General features: G+C 40.5%; 2 protein-coding genes across 7 annotated transcripts in view; one reads left to right on the top strand and one right to left on the bottom strand.

The window, feature by feature from the left end:
• The window catches only part of traf2b (Tnf receptor-associated factor 2b), a 13,698-nt gene extending 1,526 nt beyond the window's left edge, over nt 1-12,172 (bottom strand). Inside the window, exons 1-9 of one of the 3 annotated variants that reach the window (XM_076086728.1) lie at nt 11,958-12,172; nt 5,496-5,698; nt 4,498-4,576; nt 4,171-4,269; nt 1,567-1,728; nt 1,396-1,470; nt 841-915; nt 266-490; nt 1-179 (exon numbers count right to left, since the gene is read on the bottom strand). The exon at nt 1-179 is cut by the window's left edge and continues 125 nt beyond it. In XM_076086728.1, coding sequence (XP_075942843.1) covers nt 1-179; nt 266-490; nt 841-915; nt 1,396-1,470; nt 1,567-1,728; nt 4,171-4,269; nt 4,498-4,576; nt 5,496-5,671 — 1,070 coding nt within the window. In that variant the 5' untranslated portion in view covers nt 5,672-5,698; nt 11,958-12,172. The other 2 variants (XM_076086721.1, XM_076086714.1) reach the window with 2 other exon arrangements.
• Nucleotides 8,992-13,955, top strand: coq4 (coenzyme Q4 homolog (S. cerevisiae)). Of its 4 annotated transcripts, none has more exons than XM_076086731.1 (7): nt 8,992-9,594; nt 10,055-10,207; nt 11,768-11,864; nt 11,981-12,083; nt 12,190-12,319; nt 12,913-13,104; nt 13,554-13,955. In XM_076086731.1, the coding sequence occupies exons 1-7, from the start codon at nt 9,537-9,539 to the stop codon at nt 13,688-13,690; spliced, it is 870 nt and encodes a 289-aa protein (XP_075942846.1). In that variant the 5' UTR covers nt 8,992-9,536; the 3' UTR covers nt 13,691-13,955. The 4 variants fall into 4 exon arrangements, with proteins under 4 accessions (XP_075942846.1, XP_075942848.1, XP_075942847.1 ...); XM_076086733.1 differs by having other exon boundaries at nt 9,002-9,594; nt 12,913-13,006; XM_076086732.1 differs by having other exon boundaries at nt 9,007-9,594; nt 12,913-13,074.
• Nucleotides 13,956-16,898: the final 2,943 nt, after the last annotated feature.

Raw genomic sequence — 16,898 nt, 5'->3', positions numbered from 1 at the left:
GTTTCAGACAGCTGCAAGTCTCTCATGGTGACCGTCCGCTCTAGCTGACGCACTTTATTGGAGAGGTTTTCTATTTTGTCCTGGTCTAGTCGATGCTGATGCGAGAAAGCCTCCAACGTGACCGAGTTGCGCTCCACCTCCCGGTTCAAGACACACACAATGTTTTCTAAAGCGTTCACCTGTCAAAAAACAACAAATGCATTTAGATCCTCACTCAAAACCTATAAACACAACAACAAAGAGCATTAAATCCACCGAGACCGACCTTTTTTTCCACATCCACAGACTGCACGGAGGCTGCAGCTCCGAGGCCCGTAGCGGCTCCCTCCTCAGGAGCCCTGTACAGGCCCAGACCAGAGTCCTCCTGCCACTCTCCTTGACCAGGAGCATCGGCATGCGCCAGGGGCATGGACAGCACCATGGGCAGCAGCAGACGCAAGTGCTCCATGGTGCTGCTGTGCTCATGGTCGCTGAGCTTCCCGTTCTCTATCTGAGAAACACAACGGAGCTCATTTATGTACTGGACTCTTTCCATTTTAGAAGGTTTGGTTACCCTTGCACAGAGTCATGCTAGCTGTTAGTCCCCGATTCCTTTCTTTAAGCTAAGCTAATCATCTCCAGAATGTAGCTTCATATTAACTTTGCAGATGTATAAATCTCCTCTCACTCTTGGCCATAAAGTGAATTTGTACTTTTCCCAAAATGTCAAACTTCCTTTAAAAACACCTTGAAAACAAGCCAACGAGTATTTGCATCAATGTTTTTGTGGACCTGTTTCAATAAAAAGTAAAGAAAACACTAAAATATCAACACTGTATTTGATTAGATTATCGTACATACCACATGTTTACAGCCCACGTCACTGAACGGACAGGCACTCTTTGACTTTGCACAGGATTTGCTGTGCTCATTGAACTGAAGGTAGGAAAAAAAAGAAAAAAGGGTTTAAGAGGCATTGGACCGATTCAACTTGAAACAGAAACGTGAAAGTGAAGAACAGGAGTATTAGTCAGAAAGAAACCGGTGGTCATAAAGGGAATTCTAAATCTGCATTTCTTCAAAACTCCATGAAAAAGACTTTCACTGTTGTGGAACTCGCATGCATCTAGTTTCATGCTACATTTACTGTAACTTCTCTGCCTATTGTTTGTGTGTTCGTGTACTTTTGGATCATTCAGGGTCAGCTGTTTCATGTTAGCTTGAGCTACGAATGCTCTCTGTAGCATTAGTCCGCTCAGTGAATATTCTATGCTTAGCTACAGTAAAAAGAAGCTACCTGTCGCTTTATAGTTATATTCTACAAGTCTAACATCTCAGAGCCTTTGGTCAGAAAGCTGTCACGCGTTACCAGGCAGAGTAATGAATGCTGAGAGCACTTTGAGGAGCAGCTCAAACCTTTTCTCTGGGGACCTTCTTCTTGCCACAGTCTTTGCATTGTAAGGGAAACTTCAGACAGATCTCATCATGGGCCTAAAACACACAGCATGCAGGAGCAAGAGAATATCACTTTGTGTCCTATTTCAACAAACGACTGCTTCGCACACTCGATACATCTCCATCTCTCACCTTGATTTCTTTAAAGTTGAAAGTCATCTTGCAGTATTTACAGTTGAGCGTTCTTGCTTCACATTCTCTCTCATTGTGTCGGTCCTTCTCCGTACGAAGGACGGAGGTTTGGCAGGCCTCGCACTGTATCCTTTCAAACTCACAGCGGCCTTCATGCTGAGCCTAAAGATGGAGGACAGATAGATTGTTACTGCCAGCAGGTGTGTGGTGTTCATTGTTTTCTTTTAAAAAGGATATCAGTTGGTGTTACAGCATCCTTGCGTGCATACGGTGTAATTCACACGGCAGATGAGCAAACATAAGCCATAAAAGCTTTTATAGAAAGATGGCACACCCTTGTTGATCACTGTTGACATGAATGCTCTGAACAAATGTAACTGCCAGTCACGCCTGCACATGTTGGCATGTGTGGTACACGATGTTCTGACAGCTGAAATGTGGAAAAGCAACAACACTTATCGAATTTATCTCCAGTGTGTAAGAAGCGCGTGAAGGGGAACACCCCAGTGCACCGAATCACAAAAGTGATCACAAGTAACTATAATTAAGTAGTTATGTTTGTTCTTGTAATTAAATTAAATGAATCTACTTAAGTGTGTAAATGCTTAAGTGTTTGTACTTTTGCTCTGAACTCGGTAGACCTTCATCCTTTGTGTTTACATACGTGCTCAAATGTATCTTGCTGTTGGGTAATGGAAACATTATATTCTTATGAGTATTTTGTATTCTTCTAAGTTTTATAACTTGTTGTGAAAGAAGCCATCGTAAGCTTGCACGATGTAACTTGTGATCCGTGTAGCAGCTGACTGGCTGCACACACATCCTCTTCTTCTGTGTGTTGGATAACAAGAACCTATTGTCTGTTCACATGTTCTCTGCCTGACGAATAGAACGTATCTGTGTGTCTGTTGTTACACAGATAAAGCACTTCTTATACTTTAACTGCCACGGCCTGAAACAGGATGTTCCAGAACACAGCCCCCCCGATCACTCTCTGTATAACTCTGTAGCGCAGACCTCTACAGACTCTTTGTGACTCTGTAGAACTGTGCGTCTTCTTGCAAGAATAAATACTTTTGAAGACAAGTTCTGTTTGACGATATTCTATGTTTTAGTTTAAAAAGATAAATAATTGTCCACCACCATGTTAGAGCAGAGAGGGGGTTTGTTTCAACATCTTGAAACAAACCGAAGATGAAGAAATGAAAGTACGAAAAAACAGAAGCGCAAAAATAAAAAAGCGAAGTGTGACAATACATTACTTGGAAAAAGAAACGGGTTTTGAAAGTTTCACAAGCTAAAATCGTTTTGAAACCAAACGGTCGGGCTGGTGGGAGGAGTTTATTCGAAAAGGAAGCGATTCTCTTTCATTGTGACTTTCAACAGCTCGCTGGAGCCGCAGAGCACACCACAGGTAGGCTAGGTTGTTTTTCGCTTTGACTGCTCACCTTTTCAGACATGCTACACTGGAAAATCTCAAACCGAATAACCAAACCAAATATGAATCATCGTTAATGGCTTTCCAGTCCGATCCGCGTCCCTACCGCACCACTCCGACGCCACGTTTAGTCTATTTTTCCAGCGACTTTTGGGCGTAGTGTGGCTAGCTAACGTCAGTGACTCAGACGGCCGCCCACAAATTGACACAGCATAGTAATCATTTCCTCGGGAACCGAAGTCAAATTATAGCACGCTGTGACCACACGGTCGACAGAAGGGAGCACGTCTTTCTTTACAAGCTAATCAGTCTGAGCCACATTTGCAAATCATGCAAAAATAATCTCCAGCATCTCGTTTTTTTAAACATTCCCCGTCATCACATCTTTTCAACATTTTCTGTGTAAAGTCTGATCTAAAGTGGGTTACACAGTTCAGATAAGGAAAACCACAAACAGACCGCACTACAGACATCCGTTTCCACAGAACAAGCATCAGCAAGTCAACTCTTTACTCAACAAACTAACTCGCCACACAGTAAAGACAAAACTACAAAGAGATGGCACTGACTCAAGCACAAGGCACCGTGTGATTCAGATGGGGCTTTCTGTAATTATATACATCACAGTCTGCTGAACGTGGTGCATTGTCTGAACGAGTTCCTGTTATATATAATTAACAGGATAAATTGAGCAGTTCCCTTGTGAGCTGGTGCAACTTTAGACCTAGTTCCATGGTGATATAATTGTTAACGTATCAGCAGTCTAGCGGGAGCTGAAGGGCCTTTCTTATCCTGGTACTTTCCCACTGAGTTATTGTTGTTATCTGAGCTGGTAACGTGGGGACTTTCCAGGCTGCATGTTCAGTTTCACTTCCTGTTTCTCCAGCACTGCTGCAGTGTATGCAATACACCCACATTTTTTTAGATGAAATGCTAACCCAACGCTGCAGGGGGGAAACAATGTGACCCTGACCCCGAGAAGGCGTAGTAAGTGTCAGGGTAAACTCTGAGGCGGATGGCGGTTGAGAAACACTCTAAAGAATACAGGCAGTACAGGTTTGGGTGGAGTAAACCGACACGTATACACAGTTAAACTGAGACAGGCGGGGAAAATAACTCGAGTAGAAAGCAGTACGCACACCCACAGTGACTGAATAATACTTCACCTCATACTCTTTTATCGAGCCTGTCCAAACACAGCCCTGGTTCAAACACCTGGCAGGCAGACTTGCTATTTCCCGACCGGCTGCATTGTCTGGAAATGCCTGGTGGGGCAAACAAAGAACAGAGGGAGGTGAACTCATAAAGCAATAAGCCAACAGACATAAAGGGCAGCATTGTGTGCTGGTGTGGTGAAGGAAAGTCTCATCAGACTGGAGTCATATTTCTATGGTTTGAGTCAGACTGGGAGTGAGGAATGGCATTCAGATTACTAAGAAGATGTCTCATAAAACAACAGTGTTGGCTGATAAATGACGTAGTTCATAACTTACCTCATTACTATTGAGAATGGAAATGGGTTCCTCATATATCTCCTCCTTGCGGCAGGCTTCACAAGGCTTTGGCCCACAACTGAACAAACAAAACAACAACTGGTTGGTTGTTGAAACCAGCAACAAATTTCCTGCCGATTCATTGCGGCAACGACTGCTGACCAGCACGGCTCGCAGCTCAATTAGCCGACTCGTTCAATTACAATACAACAGCAGTGACAGAAGCGTGCAGCGCTGTACGAATAATGCAACTCGCAACCTTTAAGGAAGTGTGGGAAATTCATGACAAAACAAAAATGTTTCATGACAAAACAAAAAGCACATGTGGATTTTCATTATCACATGATGAATTCTCATGTAGAGGCAGACGTGGTTTTCAAACAGCTCACATGAAATCACCTCAATTTCCCATGAGGGTTACAATTTAGCACATGTGAAACAACATGACGTTTTTAAACCATTCAAATGAGTCACATGGCATTAAAGAGCTTTTTGATGTGTGAATGTTGGAAGATTAGCAAAATGAGACTCCATCACATCCATGTTATTAAGGTTCCCTTTCATATATGGTCTCGTGTATCATTAAAATGATAACATTCCTGTATTTTCACCTTATATATATAATGATACTGTCAAAGTACCATGATACATGAGGTGAATGACCAATGTATTTGTCATAAATTCACAATGCATGAGTCAGTGACAGGAGAAAGAAGTAGAAGAGAAATGGACACCTTTAGAATGAGTCAGCATGGTCAGATCCTTGTGATTCACTGACTTCAGTACAAAGATTCCAGTCATGTGAGGGATGAGTGTGAAGAAAGTAATTCATCTTGGGTGCAAAAAAAAACATCCCCAGAGACGAGCAGAGGTAAGAACACAGGTTGTGCTGAAGAGTGTCCAGTAAGAGGGGAAGGATTGGGGGGGGTGAGGGGGGGGGGGGGGTAAGGGGTTTGCATGGCACACGGCTGTAGGTGGTCTGAGGATCTCCGGTCTACCTGGTGAGCTGCTTGAAGCAGTGTACACAGAAGCGGTGGCCGCACTGAGCCTGGACGGGCTTCCTCAGGACCTGGAGACACTGCTGACATTTGTACTTATTCTCCATGGGCACCGACAGCACACTGAGGGGGATCCCTGGTAAAGAGTTGACGCAGTCCAACGAGATTCGGGCCATTCTTCTCCATCAATCTGGTGCTATATCCTGTTGAATGAATACCACACATAACTGTTAAACACCTGGGCAATCACAATGTTTTGTGTTTTCTCCCACGTACAGAGTTACGGACAAGTTACCCTTTAATTCCTTGCGGTACATATCTGGAATTACCAGTATGTCAGAGTTACACCTATGGGAAGGGTCACATGGGGAATTCAGTAGTTGTACTGAAAGCGCAATGTGGGCAGCACCCCGATGGTACAATGAGAGTGTAAGGCTAATTCATTATTGTGAAACCGGGTACATGTCGAAGCCAAATGACATTTGCATGTTGTAATAAATGGAAAGCTCATAAGAAAATATATGCAAAGAAAACATGGTTTTGCATAAAATTCAAAAAAATAAGTTAAAATCGTTGAGGCTACAGTGGAAATTGTCTGCAACTAACATTTTGCGCTCCATGGGCTGATGGCTTGCCCTTTCCAGAGTGCATTCCTTATCCATGAAGCAGATATGAGATGCGTGCAAAATCATTCGAGTTGTTGAGATACAGATCGTTCTGAAAACATCCTGGTGACAGATTTGCTAGATGAGTTGCTCGAGAATGTAGGGCAGTGGTTTCGTAGAGACAAAACACTGACAGCAAGAGAGATTTACCAAAATAAGACATTGTCACTTAATAGTTCAGCATTACACAACACAGCTAGGAGATGCTGGTCACAGCGCCACCACGCGTTCAATCTGTTGATGTCTCGTTACGACATCGATTTCAATGCTTCCAATCTGTTGCTAGAGGACAGTTGTGTTCAGCTATGAGTCATGAACGCTACTTGATACATTTTTGCAGACACTTTTTGGTTTGAAACATGTGCACCATTTACCACTCAAAAGATAAGATTTCATCACAGAGTTTTAACACAAGGCTTATAATTGTGCCTGTGCAGCCATTTAGTAGTTACTATATGCTCTGCCCACAATATATGCAGCACAACATAATGCATGTGGTCCCAATAATAACCTTTACTTGTATGATATCTGTGCTTTACGTGAAGTAAAATCTTAAATGTTTATGATTGGAATATTCTTTCCTTAAGTGTTCAACTGATGTGAAGTCTCAAGAGTCTGCAAGTTTTCCTACCAATAAAACAACGTGTTGCCTTAGTAATGTTAAGTGCTTCGAGGAACTGTTGCATCAAGTCTTTTATGGTACCAAAGTATGACCTTTACTGGCAGAAAGTGGTTCCGGTTCAAATGTCTACTCTGTTGTCTGTTGCACTATGGACGACCACAGTAATCAGCATTGAGCAAGGCTAAACATTGGAGGAGTAACCGGACTTTCCAGCTCTTTGTCACACTCTGTCACAAAGGTATGAGCTGCTACGGGGGTTGAAGTGCGCTTGGCTAGTGATAAGCCTTATCAACTGTAAGAACAACAGACAATGATATGATCATCAGCTTCCTACTCAAAAACAATGAGAGTATTGTTCATCAGATTGAGCTGGAAATACCGCTGAGCCAATTTCCTGCAGTGCTCTATGAATGTTTAATCTGTTCGTAGTATACGATTCATCATTAAAAAATAAAGGGCAAGGAAATAAGTGCGGTGTCGTTTCCACATAAACCAGAAGATGTCACCATATATTGACATTTCCCAACACACCCACAGTTGTGCATACTGTGCCTGTCACAGTGACTAATGGATGAAGTACTACACACAGATGCAGACATATGCATGCAAAGCACAGTGTGCGGCACAACATATAGTCATACTCTTCAAAGAATATGAGCAGACTGCACCTTTGCATGCCACGACATGAAAATACAACCTTTGAAATATTATTGGTTGGCTTTAAGGTTGCATGATAATATGTAGTCGATCTGGTTTGAACTCTACCGTACAAAGCCAGATAGCTTTGAGCAGTGTTGTCTCGCCCTGTTCATTTGCTTCAGTCGTCGCATGTTTTAACAGAACAATTCAGTCACCCTGAAATTTAACTTCTGTGAGAGTCAAAATGCCACAAATGTTTGTACAAAATTATACAACAGGAAATTTTCCTGTTCATATTTCTATATTTGCTAAAATGTTCAACCAACATAGCATTGTTTGGTTACAAACGACAATTACATTGTTTGTTTGGTTACAAACGAGATTATAAGTGTCTCTGGGATCAAAACTACACAGCTATGCAGATGACATACAATTATACTTTTCTATTGAGCCATCTAAACCAGATGACCTATTGTCTCTGACTTAAAGACAAAACAGAGATACTGCTGCTAGGACCTAAATGCAAGAAAGACATGTTTAGACAAATAATACTTTAAACTTAAGTCCCTTCCATTACATGGTGAAAAAGCAATATTGGTTATGTTACAGTGGATGTTGATTTGTAAGCATTCATTCGTCTTCTTCCACCCAATAGATTACTTCTCAGAAAAACGCTGATACTGCTTATCACTGGAAAGCCACAGGCGTTTTACTGGCATCATTCTCTGAATGCATATCAGATCACCACAGCCAGTACGAGATATGTGTCAATATTGGAACATGCAGCAGTAAAACTGTTTTGTAATTCGCAAGTTGCATGAGTTCAAACATGTCCAAATGGAACAGAAAGCTAAAATGATTGTGTAACTCAAAGTGAGCAATGATCCAAACCTTATTAAGGGCATGAATAAACCCAAGCTCTTCTTTAGTTCATGTATCCATTAAAACTTTAAGATAATACCAAATACAAACCAAAGTGAAAACAATAATTAAATCAAGCCTGTAGAAACCCTAAAATCAAGCATGATGAACAAAACATATGCTGATTTCCTTTGCAAGAGACTAACAGAAAGACCAGACTCTTTGAACACTGTGGCTGAAAAAGACAGACACAAGAAGTGAAGTAACATGACAAGCAAACTATGAACACTGGACTCTATCTGGCCTTTAAGTTACACTTGCTGAAAGAAATAACACCAATAGCTGCATTCTCTATCAAAACAACGCCTTCAGTCTCAACAACCATTACTTTTTGTGTCACAAACAACTGCTCCTCGTTGTTTTTTTACAGCTAGCAGCAGCTATGTGAAGCCTGAACAAACAGCCTCTACTCTGCCTGTCTCCCTGAGAGCTCGCCCTTCCCTGTTCGCCATGTTCTTGCAGAAACTGTGAATCTGTAAAACCCCTTCGCGACACTGCACGGAAACCGAAGTTGAATATCTACTCACCAAGTTAAGAAAATCTCCCCTTTAAGGTGGTAATCGCTCAGAGCCCAACCTTGTATTTGTAGCTCCGTTACACCCACAACTACGTCACAATCACTAGGGACTATACAAATTACGCACACCATCTATCCCGAGACATGATCTCGTGGGTAGTTACATTTGGACTTAACGATTCATGTGTAACGTTGCTGCCTTTTGCATTCGTGTCTTTGGCTAAAACCAACAATGATGTAGCTAAACGCTAACTTACACTTCACTTATTGGTTCTTATGAGTGACGTTAGCTAACTTACACAACTTTAGCTAGCTAGCTAAGTTAGGTGTTTGAGCAGCCTACTACTATAGGTTTTAGCGAATTATCTACTCAAAGGAGTAGATCATTATTATAATTAATAATCTCAGAAACACAGGTTTATCTCGCCACCCTCGGCTTCTTCACCTCGTCTCTGCCGTCAGACAGAAAACGAAACTAATGTTTTGTCCGCTATCGCATTTAGAAGGACAGCTCACCCTTTAGCGGTGTTTACATTGCTACGTGCGCTTGCTTTTCATACATGACAGCTGGCGGTGACCTCTGCATCAGCGCATTCTGACACCGCCCCTTCACCAGGGCTGCCCCGGAGTTGAAAGTCAGTGCGGTACCAGATGACGCATGCGCATTAGCGTCCAAAATGTTGCAGCCTGTACTAGGTCGCTTAAATCGGCTACACTACATTTTGATCTCCAAAGGTATGAGTTTCTACAGCTAGCCAGGCGTTTCTACGTTATTTGAAGAAGCGAAAAGCTACCACTACTTTTTAACTATATCTTGGTAACTAGATGTAAGTTAACTGTTTTAATATGGAAATCCATGAATGTCGAGTTGGTTAAATCATTTACCAGAGTAGACAAACACGAGGCTACACACATAATTTAGTAAGAAGGGCTACGATTGTAGTCACTTTGCTTGTCTTGTAAGTATTAATGTTAACTGAGAATAAAAAATAAAAAATGCATTCACACTTAGGTTAGATTTCCCCCCAAATAATAAACACTCTTAATCTGAAACATGAGCACAATCTGCACCTCTTGATCACAGGATATGTGCTGTATACTACAGCCTGCATTAGTAAACAATAAACTTACGTTTTTATTTTTGCATGAGGACAACAAATATCAACTAGTGCATTATACCTTTGTCTTTTCCCAGTGTGTGTCCACCAGGTGCACAGTAGCAGCAGTGTGTGTGCAGACAGCCGCTATGATGGGCTGTATCCTGGACATATCCACACCACCCCCTTCCAGAAAGCCATGCTGGCCATTGGGTCAGGTGTGGCTGTACTACAAGACCCCTACAGACATGGTGAGACTTCAATTCTTCTTCTTTTTAAAATTTTTAGATTTGATTAAAAATGCCTTCCCATGTAGCATCTGATAGTGGTTAAAAAAGCAACATAAAAAGCCTTCCCATGAACAGTAAAGTAAGGCGGTACAGCCCAGTCACATATGAAAAACAGTTTAGTCAAATGTGGAGATGGCTCAGCTGCAATAGAAAACCCCTAATGTTCCAAACTTTGTAAAGTCATTACAAATCAATCAATTTGGCTGATTAGGATAATCTTTCATACATTGCAGCCTAGTGGAAATAATGAAGTCCATCACGCTAACACGGTAATGATAAAACACATTCTTCTATAGCTTCTAAACTAAATAGTCTTATCATAGAGTTCGCTATGTGCTTTTCTGATAGCCTTGTTAGCAGATTGAGTTCTCTGATGAATGCCACAAACTGTAACTGAAAGCTGTGTGTGTGTGTGTGTGTGTGTGTGTGTGTGTGTGTGTGTGTGTGTGTGTGTGTGTGTGTGTGTGTGTGTGTGTGTGTGTGTGTGTGTGTGTGTGTGTGTGTGTGTGTGGGTGTGAACCTTGAGATAAGAATACGCTCCAACTGCTTTTTCCAATGTCGAGAATGAACCCTCAAGCTCAGACCTGAATAAATGATTCTGTTATTTAGTCTGTAAAGTGATTGGTTTTAATAATTAATTGTGTTAAATTGATTACTATAGCTATTGTAACTGAATACTAGAATGTATAATTCCAATTGTGTTTGCCTTCATTAGTAGATTACAAGATGAAGACTTGGACGTCTCATCTTATTTTACAGTTTTCAGTCAAATGAAACAGACTGTTGGGCACTATACTGAGATTTCGGTTCTCACGTACTGTTTAAGTAGAGTTACTCATTCTCCATCTTTTATTCTCAGGAGACCACTGGTACATGCTTCTAAAAATGTCTTGGAAACAGAAATGAGAATAAATACAAAGCGAGGCCATATGTCAGTGCAGTTACCCTGAAACTTTCATGGAGGAAGAGAGCACTAACACCTGTCATGTGACATTTAATGTAGGGACTGCTGGTGTCTTTAAAGAGCTACACCTTACTTTCAGTCACCAGTATCGGTCAACCTTAAAAAGTACTGGATCATTCCATTATTATAATGCATTTTCCCCTCCTGCCTGGAAAACAGCCAGGTCATTCAAATGCGATACCCACTATTTGTAATGCAGGCTGTCTGTTTGTTGTCCCTAAACACAAACCAAGGTAATTCCGATGACGTCAGACATTCTGTCAGACTTAAAAAAATCTCCTTCAAAGCCACAGAAGGCAATGAACAGCTGACTACTACTCCCACTGATGAGTAAACAGATTCTTATGTGTAACATTTCTGGAGTGGCCCTTAAATCAAGTACATTTTAGCTATATTACACACTTCACTTAACACAAAAACTGCATATTATTCAACTGTGTATTATCAATCTAACATATTTTATGATCTTTAAGTCAAAATGTACGTTTTTCTGGGGCAATCAATTGTAGGTTTGGCTTTGCACATTTAACACCATATAATTGCCTGAAACTCTACAGACATGGTTGCAGTGCTCGGGGAGACGACGGGACGCCTGGCGTTGATGAATATCAGGGACAAGATGAGAAACGACCCCGAAGGCTACACAATCCTTACGTGAGTCCCTGCAACACCGCACAGCAACTCTCTGATTTAGGCACTTTTAAACAGAGTTTTCTCCACCGTGAATCACATTGGATTATGTCTTACTTGTTACTGACTGGTTGTTGCAGAGAAAGGCCCAGGATCCGGCTGTCTACACTTGATCTGAAAGAGATGGCCTCACTGCCCGACGGCTCTTTTGGAAGAGAGTACCTTCGTTTTCTAGAGGAAAATGTGAGTGAGACAGATTGCATCAAGAAAAACACCTTTCCTCAGAATTCCCTCCTTTTTAGGTTTCTCTTTCGTCTTCACTCATGCATTCACTTTCCTGTTCTGTCAGCTCGTGACCCCCGACTCGAGGGCGGACGTGAAGTTTGTGGACGACGAGGAGCTGGCTTATGTCATGCAGAGATACAGAGAGGTCCATGACCTGCTGCACACTTTACTGGGCATGCCCACCAACATGCTGGGTGAGTCAGTGTTTGAAGAAGAATCGCACGGGATCCTTATCATTTATTGCTTGTTTGACAGATAAACAGAACATGTCAACGTGTCAAAGAGTGTCAACCTGACCCGGTCAGCAGGAGGATGGCCTGACATGATGAGAGGACCGGATGTGTTTTGTATTGGTTTACGTCACGAAATGAAACTGAAAATGGTATTTAAGAATATTTAGACATTTCAGACCATCACTATCCGGCACAAATGTGGTATCTCCAATCATTTTCAGTCATTCAGCCATAAAGGAGCTTGAGAGCCAAGCAGTTTTTAATAGCACAACAAATAGTCTTAGCAAGAATTATCGTGTGCATGACAGATGAAGCCAATTGAAGGGTGCACCTGGAGCTACAGAAAAATGCAATTCTCACAAGAACTTAATAATTGTGTCTTTCACTTCCTGCTTTTCAAACTTCTTTTCTAGAAATAGTTGAGCTTTTTTTTGCTGACCATACCAAACTTCTTTTATAGAAATAGTTTTTTTTTTGCTGACCATACCAAACTTCCTTCCAGTTTTCTCTTATCTCTGGATATGTCTTTTTCTGCCCCTTGTTGCTGCGTTCAGGTGAAGTGGCAGTGAAATGGTTTGAAGCTGCTCAGACTGGGCTTCCCATGTGTGCTCTTGGAGCTGTGTTGGGGCCTCTGCGGCTGAACGCGAGGTACAATAACCAGTGTTTTGACCAGAGTTTAAACTGCAGTACGGAGCTGATGGACCACGAGACATTCAGTAAGCTCTGTAGCAGTGTGGAGTATAGAGGTAGAGTCTGCAACTAACGATTACTTTCATTAGCGAAAAATTTGCTAATTATTTTACTTGATTAACAGATTTTTTATAAGAATTTGTGAAGAATGACGATGTCAATCTCTCAAAGCCTGAATTGAAATGTCCAGATGTCTTGCTTTTCTGAGCAACAGTCCAGAATCCAAAAATATTCAGTTTAATATAATAAAAAATAATAAATTCATTAGGTTTTTGTCTGGCTCTAGTGTGAAGTGTCACAAAGGGATAAGAGGAAACACTGTGTTGTACATCATTGTTACTGTAATGATGAACAAATGCCTTTACCTGTAAAGGTAAATGAATTCTTCCTCATTCAATAACTGAACTTCCTTGTGCTTTTGGGAAACTGATTTATCAGAGGTAAAAATGTGTCCCGTCATTGTTGCATCATGCTGAACCTTTCCTCTCGTTTCACCTTCTTCTAGACGTTTACAGTCGCTGTTCACATCCTTGGGTCCTTGGGCTCTGCAGAACGGCCATCGGTCCCGCTGCGTCCTCAGCATCTTCTTCGAGAGACGATGGGCGCAAAGCATCGAAGACCTCCGAAAAGAGCTCAACATAGAGCCACCTCCCGTCATCCTCACTGCTACCAACCGTAGAAACATCTGAGGAAAATATGAGGAACGAGGAAATTTTACAATTTCTAAACTTAGGTGTGTCATCTTTAACTTGGAAATGTGAATCATTTGGAGTTAAGTAATTTCAGATGATCTTGTTTGGTTCAAAAGGTCATGTTCACCAGTTGTTGAGAAAGTGTGTATTTGTATCAAGAATGTATCAATTTAATAAATGCATTATGTCTGTTATTAAATAACTATATATATATACTGGTGTGAGCTTTAAAAAGTAATATTGGTATTGATCCAATATTACATTTTTTTTATGCCAATATTTGGCAAGTTAAATTGGTATTGTTGTACCATTTTTCTCATTTAAAACTGCTGTCAAATTATTGAGAATTAACATCGTGCACATACAGCAGTACTAACATTTATGGTTGAGAAAAGAGCAGATGTTAGCTTAAATAAAAAAAACACTCAGTGCAGCTGCGTCTGTTATCTTATCACATACTCAGTCATATTCTCCTTTACAGTAATAGTGACGTTCGCAGGAAGTCAGTGTGTGTACTGCTTGGCAAGTGTATAAGAAATCAATCAGGTGGAAAACACCGCGTAATTTTGTTCTCGTTAAGTGTTCTCATAGAGGACCTTTTTTTTGTGTGTTGATGTATTTCCCTCCAAATAAAGGATAAAAAAAACACTGCATCTTTATTGTTGTCCCACAAATTTATTTCTTCATTTTGGCCTGCTAACCTGCAAATTATATGATTCAGCGAGCCCTAAAAAGAGGCGATAACTACGCCTAAAACACACAAGATTCAAATTGCAATGTTCCACATTTAGCAAAAAAGATCTGGAGTTGCTACATTCCTGGATATCCCCAACTTCCCCCAGCCAGAAACTATTCAAATCATTTTTCTCCTAAAACTAACATGACATTATTCTTAGACATGACCATCAGGGCTATAAACAATACCTTATTTGGATTTAAAATACCACTGTAATGAGTCACTGAGGTCACTACTTGAGCATAGTTTCCCTTGCCCTCAGTCTTGTCTCATTGCATACTACCCTTTTGGCACATCAGAGTTTCAGATCTCAGAATCTAAACACACTAGATTCAAATGACAATGGAATTGAGGTGAGTGCAAGTGGTCGTAATAGTGCAAACAGAGTGTAGTATGTCTGATTAATTGTTCATCAGAGTGAAGGCCAGCGGAAAGAAGCTGTTCCTGTGTCTGGTGGTTTTGGCGTACTGTAGCGCCTCCCCGAGGGGAGGAGTTGGAACAGCTTGTGTCCAGGGTGTGATGGGTCTGCACTCTTGTTGCTCTCATACTTCCTAAACATACGTGTATTGGATGTTAAAGCTAAATGCCAATTCGCTTTTGCAATGTCTAAACCCACAAACATTCATTCAACAGGTACCATGTATGTGCTCAGTTGTCTGTGTTCTTGTCTGATTGTATTCAGCACCTGTAGCTGTCCGCAGTCCTGGAGAAACAGTTCCTGATCTGAGAAAGCATCGTCATCATGAGTCCAGCGGGAGCAGCACATTGTTGATGTTTGGGGGTGAAGGGTTAATTTGACATTACTGCCCTCCAGTGGTTTTCTGCCAAACTTCTGGGAAGTAGCAGAGGCGTTCAGATCTGCTCTGCTTCACGTTATGACATTGATTCCCAAATTGTCTCTGTCGGACTTTGGACTTACAAAAGAATACTGGTTTTGTGGATTTTTAATTTCAAAGTTTAAAACAAACGCTTCTAATGGAAAGAAGAAACAGTAACTGTCTTATAAAGGTTTACCAGTGGTGGAATGGAACTAGGTGCATTTACTCACTGTACTTCAGGAATAAGCATGTCCATTTTACTTTATGCTTCTACTGTTTACTTACAGAGGGAAATATTGTACTTTTAATCCATTACAATTATTTAACAGCTTTAGTTACTTTATAATAAAGATCTTTGTACAAAAAAAACACAAGAAAATGTACACGTATGAAACGATGATTGTCACACAGTATCATTAAGTACAACAATTTAACGCAAACATGCCAAACATTTAATTATTCTAGTTTCTAAAAAGTGAAGATTTGCTACTTTTCTGTTTAATTATTTCTATTTCTTTTTTAAATAAATTTGAGGTTTGGACAGTTGGTTGGTCAAACAGCACGGTGACGATGTCATTTTGGGTCTGGATAATTGTGACGCAATTTCTCACTTATTAATGAAATTTTACAACCCAAACGATCGATCGGTAATATATTCAGTAGATAAATCTAAAATAATCATTAGTTGCCGCCTGTCATGGCTTTCAGTCTTGTAGCTCAATAGAGGGACTGACTTGATTCCAACGCGCTTCAGTAATATCCAACATACTGTATATAAGCAATGCATCACTTACTTGGTGAGTTGGTTGATTGAAGATAGTTCGGTGCATGCATCAAAGTATTAAAAATCATTTGAAACTCAAACTGCGACGCCTTGTAGTTATTTAATAAAACAAACAAAAATGGCTCCTACACAGCCTTATATAAAGTAGTTAAAAAATGAGCCCCATCTCAATGTACTACAACAGTAAAACGCTGCTTACACATTAATGCATGATAATAATCTAATGGCATCATATAGAATAGTAACGGTCACATGGTGGCCATTTTATGCTACTATAATACTTTTAGTACATTTTCCTGATTCAACTTACTTTAACTTAAGAAACATTTTCATTGCAGGACTTTCAGTGTGTTCTCAGATCCTATATACTACTGAGTTTAACACAACACAATGTTAAGTGTTTTCGAGTTCTGTTAACATATCTTGTCTTATCTAATGTATTACTTATTGTACTTAGTTGTAGTATGTTCTCAAATGCTAACAAAACATAACCCTGCTGAGGCATGAAAGGACAAACAGGGATTTTCAGCTCTGATCATATACTAATGCAACAGAAATCACAAAATCATACCTTGTTTAAGTCTATTTATGAAAAGTCTACTGCAGAGTCAGAAATTATAACAGCCAAATTGTAATAATTGGTTAACTGAGCATATAACATTCATACAACATGATCTCAAGTATTTCTGGAGTGAGTTTCTTTGTCACACAACATTCACAACAGTCCTGGATCAACCAGTGTTATTAATATTTTCCATAAAGAGTCTTCTTCACAGATCAAACTGATGCTATTAAAAAGATTTTAAAAAAACAACCATCA

This window comes from Anarhichas minor, unplaced genomic scaffold (assembly GCF_050575085.1).
Source record: "Anarhichas minor isolate MPS153535 unplaced genomic scaffold, ASM5057508v1 ptg000002l, whole genome shotgun sequence".
In the NCBI taxonomy this organism is placed as follows: domain Eukaryota; kingdom Metazoa; phylum Chordata; class Actinopteri; order Perciformes; family Anarhichadidae; genus Anarhichas; species Anarhichas minor.
Note: the sequence above shows the minus strand (reverse complement) of the source record. Positions and strands in the feature narration are given on the sequence as shown.

Bases quoted from the DNA above. Each gene is read 5' to 3' on its own strand.
- coq4 (XM_076086731.1), top strand. From the start codon at position 9,537: ATGTTGCAGCCTGTACTAGGTCGCTTAAATCGGCTACACTACATTTTG. The intron at 9,595-10,054 runs GTATGAGTTTCT...GTCTTTTCCCAG, and splicing joins CTACATTTTGATCTCCAAAG to TGTGTGTCCACCAGGTGCAC. The intron at 12,320-12,912 runs GTGAGTCAGTGT...TGCTGCGTTCAG, and splicing joins CATGCCCACCAACATGCTGG to GTGAAGTGGCAGTGAAATGG.